Source organism: Camelus ferus, chromosome 2, assembly GCF_009834535.1.
Source record: "Camelus ferus isolate YT-003-E chromosome 2, BCGSAC_Cfer_1.0, whole genome shotgun sequence".
Classification (NCBI taxonomy): domain Eukaryota; kingdom Metazoa; phylum Chordata; class Mammalia; order Artiodactyla; family Camelidae; genus Camelus; species Camelus ferus.
The window spans coordinates 80,537,746-80,552,686 of NC_045697.1; the positions used below are offsets into that span (position 1 = coordinate 80,537,746).

The 14,941-nt window shown below is 35.7% G+C and overlaps 1 protein-coding gene across 3 annotated transcripts in view; it reads right to left on the reverse strand.

The window, feature by feature from the left end:
- Positions 1–4,262: 4,262 nt before the first annotated feature.
- Positions 4,263–14,941, reverse strand: part of ARSJ (arylsulfatase family member J) — a 68,240-nt gene continuing 57,561 nt past the window's right edge. For all 3 annotated transcript variants that reach the window (XM_032462348.1, XM_006185525.3, XM_032462349.1), the window contains one exon: positions 4,263–6,729. In XM_032462348.1, the coding sequence (XP_032318239.1) occupies positions 5,331–6,729 (1,399 nt within the window). In that variant the 3' untranslated portion in view covers positions 4,263–5,330. The remainder of the gene's footprint in view (positions 6,730–14,941) is intronic.

Genomic DNA, 14,941 nt, shown 5'->3' on the forward strand with positions numbered 1-14,941 from the left:
TTTGGCTTCATAATTCTATGAAGACATAGAGATTTATTTGTTATTTATATATTTCCCTTTTATGGCTTGCTACAAAAATCATTTACAATTTGAATTCCCATTTCTCCTTTCTGGAAACTCTCAAACTACTGTATTCCGTTATATTCAAAGTAATGTCAGAATAATTTTCTACCCTGTTAAGTAATAAAGATTATATAAATAAAATTTGCTCTCAATTTTGTGTGAGTTTTGCTTGGCTTTTGCTATAACACTCTGTTCCTGTAACTATACATTATTCAAGTTAGTTTTTTCTAATGCCAGAAATTTCTGCTTTTCACATTATTGCTATTATTATGAGGAGTCCTATTAGGGATGACCAGTTCTATTTGTCAACAATGAAATTTCTATACAACATTGGAAAATGGAAACCCAAGTAAATGTAGCTGAACATATGGATATTTGTGATTATTTTATCTATTCACTCAAAATATACATATCTATATATATATATATAGAATGCTGACTGTAAGCCAGGCATTGTTTTATATACTGGCAATACAGATGTAATAGAGCAGACAAACTATTTTCTTAAGAAGCTTATACTCTAGTGGGAGGAGCCAGAGAACAACTAAAATATGTAAGTAAAATATGAAATATATTAAAGGGTGATAAGTCTATGGAGAAAGATTAAATAGGGAAGCAGAGTGGGGGACAGAAGGGTGTTTGGTTATTTAACTGATGGCTGTGTCTCCCAGGAGCATGTGCACTACCTGAAGACTGGGACTCTGATTTTGCTTGCCACCATATCCCAGCATAAATCATTATGTGTGGCATGTATCAAATGTTGAATGAATGGATGGGTAAACTTGGTATTGAATAAACTCTCCCCTTATCTTGATCTACTCTTTCTTTTTCATGCTACTTTAAAGTATATAATTTACTTATCAGTTAGATTTATTATTTATTGTCTGTGTCACTCAGCTAGAATGTAACCTGTACAAGCAATAAGAATTTTTATCCATTTTTGTCCACTGGACACTGGATCCTACTGGATCCCAAGCACCCAGAACACTGCCTGACAGGCAGGAAGTAGGATTTAATAAATATTTGTTGAATGAATGAATTTTAATAAGTAATTTCACTAAGAGGAAACAATGAAGTTTCTAACTTCTGACACAGAATTTTGTTTGCTACTTCCAGCAAGCCAGCTTCTCCCTACCAACAATACACATTCTGATTGCTATTGATAAATTCACAATGTGTGTACCCAAGAATTCTAGGAATAAAATGCTTAAGAAGCTAATCCTGATGCCAAATTCATGTTCCTTGGAAAATCAAATGTTGCAATGTATTAACTGTCTACTTATTCAACTATCAAAGGTTTTTAAAAGGGGTCTGGTCAAGAAAACTGTAACATTCACTCAATTTTTAGAAAAGTGAGGGGAAAAGCATGTTAATACACATGAAACAAGACTTGACAGCCCTGGGGTGGATATTTTCACTGACTGAAAGACACCACAGAGTTTTGTTTTTTCATTTGAGTAAAATGATTTAGATCCTTTCCCATCCAAGATACATAAACCATAGTCACAATTTATTTTCTGACAAAGCTAGGGGGAATACTCATATTTCAGTCCAGGAGTTTCCTTTGTTATCCTAATAAAAAGATCAGAGGTTTTAAAGAGGTGCGATTTACACTTGAAAAAGGCACAGGCAGCTCTAGAAAGGCAATCTGAGGATCGCAGTTCAGAAAATGACACTGAAAATTAATGCCCCCATGTGAACATAGTTTTAATGATTAAGGCACAAAAGTCAAGAGTACAGTATTTTCGTTCCTGGACATCTTTAAATACCTAGTGATTTGCTGACAGCATTTTGGAAATATTTCTGTTCATTATTTATGTATGACTATTACTTTAGACTTAAGTTTCTTAAGGGCAAGGCAGACTTCTCTTAAATCACAGCCTACCCAGAGCCATGTGCAGGGGGCAGGTACTCTCTTAAAAACAATGAATAACATCCATGAAACTATTTCCAGGTAGAAGACTGTGGGCTAATTTATTTTCATTGAGAAAGGTATGGTCATTTTATAGAGAACTTAAAAATCACATCATATTACATAATACCTACTGGGCTCAAATGTGAGTTAATGTTCTTAATCCTAATTTGCTTCCTTGCTCCTTTTTGTCTCCTAGAAGAGTCTATGTTTACACTAACAATTTCCAAAATCTGTTCCACACTTTGCCTAGTCCTGTGTAGTGTGCTACAGACAAGGGTTTTATGGTGAAGTAAATTAGAAAATACTGTATAAAAATTTCCTTCTGTTAGAGATTTACAAAGCAAACTACAATTTTTGAAACTTTAAGTCTGCACAAAATGACCCCTTTAGCCATGCTGAACTCCGCATTTCCTGAACTTGTTTTTCCTTGGAACTCTTTTTCAATGTAAGAATAACTCTATCTTTTGAATTGTAAGATACCATCTTTTTAAAGTCACCTCATTATTTTATGTGCCACTAAGAAAGGAAAACACTGACAGCATGCCTTTGATTTTTAAGACCCATTCAAATATACAGCTGATGTAGACATTTTTCCAAAGAAGAAATGCGGATGGTCAATAGGCACATGAAAAGATGCTCAACATTGCTAATCATCAGGGAAATGAAAATTAAAACCATAATGAGATATCACTTCACACTTGTCAGAATGGCTATTATCAAAAAGTCTACAAATAAATGTTGGCAAGGGCATGGAGAGAAAAGAGCTGTTGTACACTGTTATTGGGAATGTAAATTGGTGCAGCCACTGTGGAAAAGAGTATGGAGGTTTCTCAAAAAACTAAAAACAGAACTATCACATGACCCCACAATTCCACTCCTGAGAATATATCTGGAAAAAAACCCAAAAACACTAATTTGAAAAGATACATGCATCCCAATGTTCACAACAGCATTATTTACAATTGCCAAAACATGGAAACAGATGAATGGATATATATATATATATGATCTTCTTTATCCATTCATCTGTTTCCATACATATATATATGTATGTATATATATATATATATATATACACACACACACACATATACATATATATATACACACATACACACACACACACACATAGATTACTACTCAGCAATAAAAAAGGACAAAATTTTGCCATTTGTGGCAACATGAATGGAGTTGGAGGGCATTATGCTAAGTTAAATAAGTCAGGCAGAGAAAGATAAATAGTGTATGATATCACTTATATGTGGAATCTAAAAAATACAACAAACTAGTGAATATATCAAAAAAGAAGTAGACTCAAAAATAGAGAACAAACTAGTGGTTACTAGTTGTGGGGAGGGGGAGTAAAGGGGTAGGAGAGTGGGAGGTACAAATTTTGGGGCGTAAGACAGGCTCGAGGAAGTATTGTACAACACGAGGAATATAGCCAATATTTTGTAATTGTAAATGGAAAGTAACTTTTAAAAATTATATAAAAGTAAAAAAAAATTTAATAAAAAATTTAAAAACTATAAAGAATAACCATACAGTTGACAAAACACAAACTCAGGAAGTAGTACTTTATCCTATGTAATGAAATGGAAATATATATTCTACACGTGAAATATTAGAAGTTAAAAAACTTAAATTATTTTTGTTCATTTTAGTAATTTCTATAATAGTCCATCAATTCTTTTATGGAGTTCCATAAACTGTGAGAAGCTGTCCTTTGAATGCTGACATAAATGCACTTAATAGTATGCTACCACACCACCACGTTCACTTCTTTAATCACAGTTGTAAGTTCACATATCACAGTTCTAGCTCTCTGTGAATTTTCAAGTGTAAATTATGAGGCTTGGAGGCCACATTAGGAGAGGGCACTTTAAAGAAAACTCCAGGGCTGACAGGAACCACATCAACCCATCCTCACTGAGGACCCATGATAAACCTCATTACATATCACACTCCTTTAATCCTCCTTATGAGGTTTGCATGTGTGAGTTCCTAACTAGATTCTTAACTACTCCATGTAGGGTCCAGATCTTCATTTCTCTGTATCTCCCCATCATGTTGACTTTGTATAAGAGTAGGGTCATTATATATCTTATTTATTAACAAGAGAACACTTTTGTCCATGCCATAGACAAGTGGAAACATGTCTTATTTGCAAAATCCATATTATATCACTTAGGTTGTTAGCAAATCATACCTTCAGTTGCCTACTTGTAAAGGTTTTTGTTTGTTAAAGTGAATAATATAATTTTATATAGACGTCAAATCAGAAAAGCCTCACAACTTGTTAGTGCCATAAAATGTCATTTTAATAATTAAGATACATAAATAAAGTGTTTATGATAGCAACAATAAAGTTGTCTCTCAATTCTGTACAAACATTGAATTCCCAAGTAATTTGTAAGGAATATATTCACCTTATTACATTCAAAATAATGGTTGAACAATGATGATTATCATTTTTTCTGAAAAAATTTCTTTTCATATTCTATGAATTCACACAGTATTACAGTAATTTATAATATTACAGTGCTTGATAATCTTGATGGTATGAAATAAAACTCTTCAAATGACATGTAGAAAATAAAAATAAAATAATTAAAAACCATCTGTATAACTTTCTATGAAACAAAATAATTAATTTTTTCTGTAAAAATAAATTATGTACTTTATGCTGAAACATAACTCTATTAAAGTGTTTAGAAAACAGTTACATTCACGTTTTGGCAGTGTGCTCATTTTTATTTGCCATTCCCTCGTACATGATAAAATGAGGTGCAAGCTGTTCACGTGTGAGAAAAAAACAGCTTAATTTCACAGGAAAGGAAAATGATATATGAAATGGAATTAATTAAAAACCCCAAGTGTCCTATAACAGAGATAGAAAAATTCACTAAGAAAAAAAGTATTTTTCAAGGCCTTTGAGGTGATGCAACCTTTGACTAGACTTTACCAAAGGTAGTTTTAAATCTTGCTACCCTGTAACTTCCACCGAGTTAGCATGTAAATCAATCACAGACTGCAGTCCTATGTTATAATGTAACGCATAGTGTTTGGTCGGTTGGGTGAAGCACAGCTGCACTCCTCACTGACTACACCTTGTATAAAGGAGCAAGAGAACGAAACATCTCTGTTATCCTCTAAGGGTGGCTCCCAAGAGTAGCACCTTTGGCACCGAGCAAAAGTTTTCCAGGCAGCAGAAGTCTCTGGAGTGGCCCAACACGAAAACAGTCTGATGCTGATGGCAGTGATCCCATTGAGCCAAATTTTGCTGGTTCACCTAGAATACGGGTGAAGGACTAAGAACTGACCTAAGCTTAAGTTAGGAAAAAATGTGTACTTATCCACGAGTAACACCTGAATGGCATTTTGGAAATGCGCCTGCTTTCTGTTGTTTCTTCTTTGTCTTATTTTTCTTCTGCTTTTTCTTAGCCTTATTTTTGCTTGGCTTCTGTTTTTTGTTTTCCTCTTTATACCAGGGTCCCCAGACGCCTCCATTGAGCCGAGGATTACTTCTAGGGTCTTTGGGGGGGTACCTGACAGGCACTGCGGTTTTGTTGAACTGGGAGAGCCTCCGGAGGAGCTGCTTCACGACTCCGGGGTACCTGTTAGAAAGATCCACTCTCTCATACGGGTCGGCTGTGATGTTAAACAGCCACACACTTTTGCCAGTTGACAAGGTAATCCGTTCATTGTGCCACCGGTTCGGCCCCAGGTTGCTGAAAGACTGAGGGGGCACCCAGTCACTGTACCCCGGGTTCCCTGTGAGCAGTTTCCAGTGCTGCACCCTGATGGCCGACTGGATGGCAGTGTTCCAGATCCCATAGCCTGCGGCCAAGGAGCCATTTTTTGCTTTGGTATAAATGGGGTCGATGTTGTGCAAAATATCCACTCGGGGAGAACGAAGGCCTTCACTGATGGTCTCCCAGACATCATAGCCATCCAGCTGAATGTCTTCATCAATCTGTCCTTCAGCCAGTGAAATCAGAGTCGGGTACCAGTCAGTGATGTGCACAAGCTCCTTACACACCGTTCCCTTGTTTTTCAGAAGCGGGCTGTGCACGAAGCCAACAGCCCGGATCCCACCTTCCCAATAGGTTCCTTTGCTCCCTCTGAGAGGCCAGTTACTTCCTCCTGCCGTGGGCTGGCCACCGTTATCTGAAGAATATATGATAATGCTGTTGTTATAGAAACCATACGTCTTTAGAGCCAGGGTCACGTTGTTGATCGCTTCGTCTAAGCAGGAAAGCATGGCAGCATACCTGCGCCTGTTGATGTTGATGATAGATCTGTAGTGTTCAAAATACCTGCCGGGGGCTTGCAGTGGGGAGTGCACAGCCTGGTAGGCGATATATAAAAATATAGGCTTTCTGGGGTCATGGGAAGCTAGGATTTGCTGCACTCTCTGAGTGTACATCTGTGTGGAGTACACGCCATTGTCGTAGTCCCAGGCAGCATCGTCATTTTCATACAAGTCATAGCCACACATCCCGGGGCTGTCACACTTGTAGTGTGTATAGTAATCACCACTTCCTAAGAGGGAACCAAAAAAGGTATCAAATCCTCTCTTGGTGGGCATACATTCTTTTCTATAAAAACCCAAGTGCCATTTTCCAACCATATGTGTTGAATATCCGACCTCCTTCAGCTTCTGAGGTAGGGTTGCGTTGTCCAGAGGTAGGCAGTTGGGCTGGGTAGGTCTTATGATAGAATGTTGAAGTCCGGTGTGTATCTGATACCTTGGCAACAGAGTAAAAATTTGTTAGTAGAGGATAAAAGAGAGATTTCACATAAAACAATGATTCTTAAATTAAACAATGTTTCTATGAAGAAACAAATAAAATATGCTCAGTTCAGCATTTCTATTGTTGACCCCAAAGTCCTACCCTGATTAGGTACATATTTAATGTCTGAAAAACATTTCACTTTGAATCAGTACTTTTGAAACTAAGATTTCACCACTTACCTCAGTCTTTTTAAAATTCTTACAGCAGAGTTAATTTGCATAAACTTTAATCTTTTAATTATATGACATAGAAAACTAACATGATAAAGGAAAGGACATAAATTCAGAGTGTCTGTGACCAAGCAGGATCCTATGGGGCCTTCTCAAGGCAGAAGTCCCCTTCCCCACTCCCCTCCCCCATGTCCTCTGCCTGCCTCTTGTTTGTAGAAGCACTGTAGCCCCCTAGGCCTTCCCTGAGTTCCAAAGAATAAACTTAATCAGAGAAGTGAGAAAGTGTAGAAACAAAGGAAAACAATCAAGCAAGACAAAATACTAATAGTTTGGCCATTAAGCAAAGACAAAGGCCTTTTAGTTCCTCCTTGAGGGCTGTAGATAATATTCTGAGCCATATCCTAGAACTATTTTGCAGGTACTGAAACCCCCACCAGGTGGGAGAAGTTAACTGTATGCTGCCCACAAGCACGCAGACCCCAGACTGGCTGGAATAAGAAGGTTGCTGACGATGACTCCCAATTACCTCACCACCAACCAACCAGAAGAATGTTCACGAGCTGATCATGCACCACAACCCTCTCCCTCATGCTGCCTTTCAAAATCTTTCCCTGAAAGCCATTGTGGAGTTCAGGGTCTTTGGGGGAGTTCAGGGTCTTTTGAGGATTAACTGCCTGTTGTATTCCTTGCTTGCAGCCATGCAGTAAACACTGCACTTTCCTTCACCACAACTTGATGTCAGTAGATTGACTTCACTGTACACTACACATGGGTGAGTAGATCCAAGTTTGGTTCGGTAGTATGTTGTTGCTGTTGGTCTAAGGGCCTCACATTAGGTCCTAAATAATTTCCTGAAACAATTTATTCCAAGCTGATTCGGGAGTCCTAAAAATATCTGCAAAAATTATACAAAAATCTCCTGTTTGATTGTCAAAACCTCTTAAATCTCTGTAAAGAGAGAATATTTCTAACTCACAATACATTGTTGTTGAAAAGCATTTTAGAGTAAATATTTTAGCTAGTACTAACGAAGGGATTACATCTTTCCAAAAACAGCAGGAAGTGAGTCCTTTCATATGTTTCCCACAGTGTCTCCTTTTTAAGAAAATTATATTCACTTACAATTCAGTCTAAGAAAACAAGGTAACTCTTTCCATACATTAAAATTAAGGGTATGTTAATTTCTGGCACTGTTCTCTTCCCAAGGATATTTTGCAAACAGCTTTTTTTCTAGAGAATGGTTATTATCACATAAGTGTATGAATTTTCAATTGGGTCAAGATGTGCTCATTAGTTCATGCTATTTGAAAAGCGATTAATTCTATAGTTATTATTTAAGTTCAAAAAGACTTTTTAAATAGGAAATATAGAGATTATGAGAAAATGAAGTTTTCAGAGACTGTTACTATAAAAGTAAAAATATTCTTGAAATCAAATTACAAAGAGTAATATTGAAATTAAAAATGATTTTTTTTTCAAATCAATTGAACCTGAAAGGCAAATGTGTTACCCATGCCTTGGGAGAATAGTTCAATTTTTTTTTTGACTCATCTTTTTTTTTCTTAATTGAAGTATATAGTCAGTTACAATGTGTCAATTTCTGGTGTACAGCATAATATCCTTGTCATGCATATATATAAGTTCATTTTCATATTTTTTCATTAAAGGTTATTACAAGATATTGAATATGGTTCCCTGTGCTATGCAGAAGAAATTTATTTTTTATCTATTTTTATATATAGTGGTTAACATTTGTAAATCTCAAGTTTTCAGATTTATCCTTTCCCACCCCCTTTCCCCGGTAACCATAAGATTGTTCAGTTTACAGTACAATGCAACAGTGAGTTATTTCAAAGTGTCAATTGCAATAACATGGTGATGGTTTCACAGAAGCTGTAGGGATGTCTGGTCACTAACACAAAGCAGTATTTATATGGGTCCTGTCTACTCTGCTGGTCATTTAGCTGTCAGAGTTCACAATTAACACAGTTGTGGTAGTTTAAAATGTAATAAACCCCCAAAGAAATAAGCTTTTCATAAGCATTACTTAGCACTAAATTCATAAAATATAATTGCTCTTGATAATTTTTTTTTGCTCTTGATATTTTTTGATCCAGCTCAGTATTGAAAACATTCATTTGTGAAACCACCAATTTTTGTATAAGTACATGACGATTTGGTAACACCCATCAACATAAACATTGAAGATATTTAAAAAGGAGAAATTTGCATTAGTAAGAATTTTGGGAAGGATTCGTTGGCATGGGTTATTAACTAAATAATTATCTCATGCAGAAAATGTACTTGGCCAGAGTTATATATTCAATTCATTGAACAGCTGAACAATTGAGCCTTTCTAATTAAATTGGACATTTTGCACCTAGTAGTAAAGGCAAAAGGAATTGGGGCTTTTGAAAAGCATAAAATACAGAAATTGTACACACAAAAGAGTAGGAAAGAAGAGGTCTGATGTTTTCAGAAGATGATACAGTGTTAGCGGTAAATAGGAGAGTTCAGAGCTATTAATCAACTGTGTGGTTTCTGTCTTCTCCGAAGAGTAGAATAGTTTCCATGTTGGAAAATTTAGAATCTAAAGCATAAAGGTTTGGCAGCAGCTCCTAATAGAAGAGAGCTTTTCAGGGCAGCTCCTGCTTAAATGAGTTCAAGCCTCTGGGGCCAAATGGGAGGGAGTTTGAGGTAGAATTGGAGGCAAGGGTTAAAGGTATAGGTTTTGGGGTCAGACGGAGCTGGGTTTGAATTTGTTCCAGTGCTTATTAGCTGTGTGACTTTGGGCAGTACTTAACCCCTCTGATCCTCAGTTTCCTCATTTGTAAAATAGGGATAATAATACATATTAGGTTGCTGTAGCATCGAAAGAGAGCACAGAGTCTGGTAAGGAGAGTACATTCAATAAGTGATGGCTTTTACTATTATTATTCCAGAGTTCTGAGTCATACATTACTAACATATTTATTTAAAGTTTTATAGGCCTTCTTTCACATGCATTATTGCATTTAGTCCTCATCATAACAGTGAGAAGTGGGATTCTTTATGTTCATCATTTTATAGATGGGAGAACAGAGATACAGAAATGTCCCGCAACTCCCCCAACCTACTTTACCAGGCTGTGAATTGGGTTGTGAGCCACAAGGACTAAGGTTGATGCTCTCTCTAGTCTCTTTAAGAGTTACTTTCAGTACTCCTTGAAAAATCAAGGAGCAGAGAAAAGATGCTGTCTTGAGAAGTGAATCTGTTCTTTCTAATTAAAGGTAGGAAGGATTTATAAACCACATAGTGAGGTTTATACTGATCCCAGGGAAAAAATCTGAGAATAATTCTTTAAGGAGAAAATTTGTGACAACTTCAGAACAAAAATTAGGCAGAGTCAAAAAGAAAAATCCTGCCAAGTTAGTTTCCTTTTCTTTTTTAAAAAGGATCAGAATTAGGAAAATAGCTTAGGAAAATGATGGGCATTTGAAGAATCTGCTCATGATTTTTTTGTTTTTGGTAAAATAATGGAAAATCAACTGTATGACAGCACTCTATATTCATGATGAGAATGATAATCTTACATTTTCATATCAGTTAACTGCATTAAAAAATGTTCACTTACATGATCTTCTCTGGCTTCCACAACTGTATGGAACAGGCAAGGAGGTTCCATTTATTAGTTCCCTCTAACAACAATAACAACAATAAAAGGACACTGAACCTCAGAGTAATTCAGTGGCTCACCCACGTTTTACAGCTGTTAAGTTGAATTCTACACTGGAATCCAGATTTTTGGCTTTGGCGACTTTTCCATGGTACACTCACAGCTCCCTGAACAGCTAGACCCATGTAAAGTTTGGGTTAATTTATCTGCATTAATCTTCAGTATTTATTCATTTCTTCGGTTAAGTAATATTATTGAATGTAGAATGTATGCCAGGAATTAAGTTTTTGTTTTGTTTCGTTTCTCTTCCCACCTCTCAAAGTTGTTATCCTAGTAAATGGATTGTAAGTAAAGATCCTATTACTTTTCATAAGCATTATTTAGCACTAGATTCATAAAGTATAATTGCTGATGGGGTAATGTGAAGGTATCAGTTCTCTGAACCCTGGGATCAGATGGAGACAGTGCTGTCAGTCATGGAGAACAGCACTGAATGCCAACAATTTTTTTTTTCTTTCAGAAAGGAGATGGTTGGCATCTAGGGAAGATCTTGGTAGAGTCTTTGGCTTGTCTGTGACTTTGACTTGGCAACAGCAATCAGCTGGAAGACCAATTAGGTAATTCTTCAAAATTATATTAATTAGTATTAACTGGTTAACTGGTTGAAGACCCCTGATCTGGAAGGCAGTTTCTAGAGCACCACAACTGGGCTCTTCCTTCGGCTTCAACTCATTGATTATTATTATCCATGACTTGAATAAAGAAATATAAGACATGCACATTATCTGGGAGAAATAGTTAATATTAAAGGTGGCATGATGAAGATTCAACATAAGGACTTGAAGGACCTGAAATGTTGTTGAAACAAATACAATGAAATATACATAGAAAGTTAAGAAAGGGCTCAAAGACTGAAGAAAATATGTCAAAAAGATATAGAAGCCTGAATTAAGGAGCTCTTGACTGGCTAAATCTGGGACAATGCAAGTATCAAAATTAATAGTGATAGTAATAACTTATACCTGCTGAATAAAATAGGAAACCATAGTCCATACTAATATAAGTAAATAAATAATAACAAAAGTTTGATATGGAATGGGATAGTGATATAGTCCCAAAGAACTTCCCACAAAACATTGATTCATTACATATACGGAAAAGAGCAATTGTGCAGTGGAAGTGCTTCATAAACACCATATTAATAAAGTGATCAAAGTTAACATCATCAAAGTTAAAACATCATGTGCCATCAGATAGGATGCTATTGTTATGGATGATTAGGTTCTTGTCTTGTCGCAGAAAGAATTCAGAGACAAGACCTGGAGGTCAAGAAGGTAAAATGAGGATTTATTAAGGGGTAGACAGTATGCTCTCAAGGGAAGAGCAGGCAGGCCCAGGTGAGTAGCTCTCCTCAGTTTCTTTGGTAAGTTGGTTACACAGAGTGAGAAAATGAATGGGCAGAATATTCATTGGGGAGGGAAAGGTTTGGGGTCATATGTCCTGATTTTCATCCCAGCTCCACCTTCCCAAGGGGAGGAGGGACTTTTGTCTTTATTTAGTCTTGATGAGAAATGTCATGGTGTTGGTGCATGATGGATACTTCTAATCTGCAAGGCTAATTTTATTGTAATAAGGGCATTAATGAGCAAAAGGTTACATTTGGACACCAGAAATTCCTGCCTTTTCCCACCTTTCTTTGTTGGCTTCCAGGATACTTGTCACCACAAAATCTGTGATTTCTTATCAGCCAGGAGGTTCCTTCTTCTTTTATGTACTTTTTCTGCCCAAGGACCCCTGTTGTTCATAAGATATATGGTTTTCTGCCATTTGGCTCATGCCCCTTCCTTTTTCTGCCTATTCCTGCTGTTTGGCCTGCATCCCACTTTCTCTGCTCATTTCCAACTGTCTGACTGCTCTAACACTATGAGAAGAACACAGTATTGTTTCTACTGTGTTCTACCCTGAGGTGCAGAACCCAAATCTAATCCTCAGCAAACATCAAGCAAAACCAAATTGAGGGACATTCTACAGAATAAGTAGCCCAAATCTTCAAAAGTATCAGGGTTATGTCAGTCAAAGAAGGACTGAAACTATTCCAGTTTGAAAGAGACTAAAGAGACATGACAAATAAATGCAATATGTGATTCTGAATTGGAATGCTTAAAATAAAGGATGTATTTGGAGAACTGGCAAAACTTAAATGGGGTCTGAGGATTAAATGGGAATAATAATGTTGTTTTTGATAGTTGTTTTATGGCTAATGTAAAAAAAAATCTTTGCAGGATATATACACTTAAGTATTAGAGATGATGGGCATCGGGTTGGCAATGAACTCTCAAATGGTTGAGGAAAAAATGTTACTTGTGTTGTACTTGTGCTGCACTTGAATTTTTTCTGTAAGTATAAGATGGTTTCAAAATTTTAAAAAAATATGTAAGAAAATCTAAATGGGATAAACTAAAGGCATTAAATTTTAGTTTAAAAATCAATTTTTACATATTAGTTATATAAGACTGTTAATAAATGTGGGAAGTTGGATCTATCAGACTATGAATGTAATATAAAGCAAACAAGAAAAATGAGAGCTAGAATACTAATCAGATATTACATTATATAAAGTCAGTGTGCAAATTTTGAGAAGTAATAATCCTACTCTGTGCTAATCAGAACATATTTAGAATGTAGTATTCAATATTTAAGCATGTACTCCCAATATAAGTGCATTTATTTATTTATAAATTATATACACTGTACTGTACTCTACTCATTTATAAACATTATAGAAACTTACACAAAAATAGAAATTAAAACAGAGGAGATAAAAATAAATATAATTTCTGGTATTTCTTCTTGTATTTCTTGTTATTCTAATGAATTACCTTGTGTTGCCCTAGGGTGTCTGGATTACAATTTGTAGAGCACTGGTATAGAAAGGAGATTGTAGGGAGATGAATATTGAAACACAAATTTTTTTAAGGCTATTAAAATAGTTTGGGTCAAAGATAATGGTGGCTTGGACTACCATCTAGTGGCAGTAAAAATGGAAGTAAGTGGATGGATCAAATGTACACTTTGGACTTAGGACTGAGAGGACTAAATTGGTGAAGGGAGGATAATGGGAGAGGAAAGGGGAAAAAAAATCAAGAATAACTTCTAGATCTGTGGCTTTCATAATTTGGTGAATGGTAGATGGATCATCTGGTCTCTTTTTTATTTCAAAGTATATAATTGGGATTAATGGGTAACATTAGGAGGAAGTAGATTTCAACTCAATGCAAAAAAAAAAAAATCTAAAAAAGAAAAGAAACAAAGACTAACAAAATAGGCTAGATGGTCATCTACCAAAGATTCTGTAAAAGATATTCCTAAATTGGAAAAGAAGTACTAAAAATGATCTCTAAGGGTCCTTCTATAAGAATCCATGGGTCAATGACTATAGCTTAGTGTTTGCATAAAGAACTCCTTGCAACCTCAGAGCAGCTTTACAAAACCAAGTTTATAATATTATGTATAGGTATTTGACAAACAAGTTTCCACAATGCATCAATATATATTTAACTTCTTTCTTTGAATAATCTGTTAGATTAAAAATAGGTTTTTCACATAATATATTCTGAATACATACTGTAATCATGTTTGCTGAAAAATAAACTAATTTTGAAATGCAGTAGTTTTTTTTGGTCTCCATCTGGCTACCATGTGAAGAAAATTCCATATGAACAACAGTAAACCTAGACTTGATGCCAAATCAGTCTCACTTTCCTGCCAACTTAAAAGGAAAAAGCTAAGTGGGCCTTTCAGCTTGGCATTAGAATATGAGAAGAGTTTTGTAATCTTTTTAATTATTAATTTATATTACTGGGTGCTGGTAGTGGCAGGTAGTTTTTGAATTCTTCTTCTAAGAGTGTCTAATACAATATTATTATTTTAATCCAATTACATATTTAATGTGCCCTTATTAAATAAGTACAAAATACAAGGATAAAATATGAATTCTAATAGCTTCATGCAGACTCTAAAATCCAGGATGGCTGGAGCCCAAAATCAGCCAATAATGCAGCAGAAATTAATATTCTGAAGGGAAAGAAACAGATATAAGCAACAATAGTTTACAAAGCAAATGCCAGGCAGATGTTTATAAGTTAGAAATTTATAACTAATTTTCTGTATTCTGAAAGGTGTTCCTTTATTACTTCCTTTCAAGAGACTCTTTTGTCTCAAAGACTATAATTGCTATTTATAGGCCTCAATTTCATCTTTTAGTTATATCTTCTGGTTGGGGATTTGGATGGAGGTGGGGAAGGGGTGTCATAACAGGTCTATGCTGTTTTTCATCTCA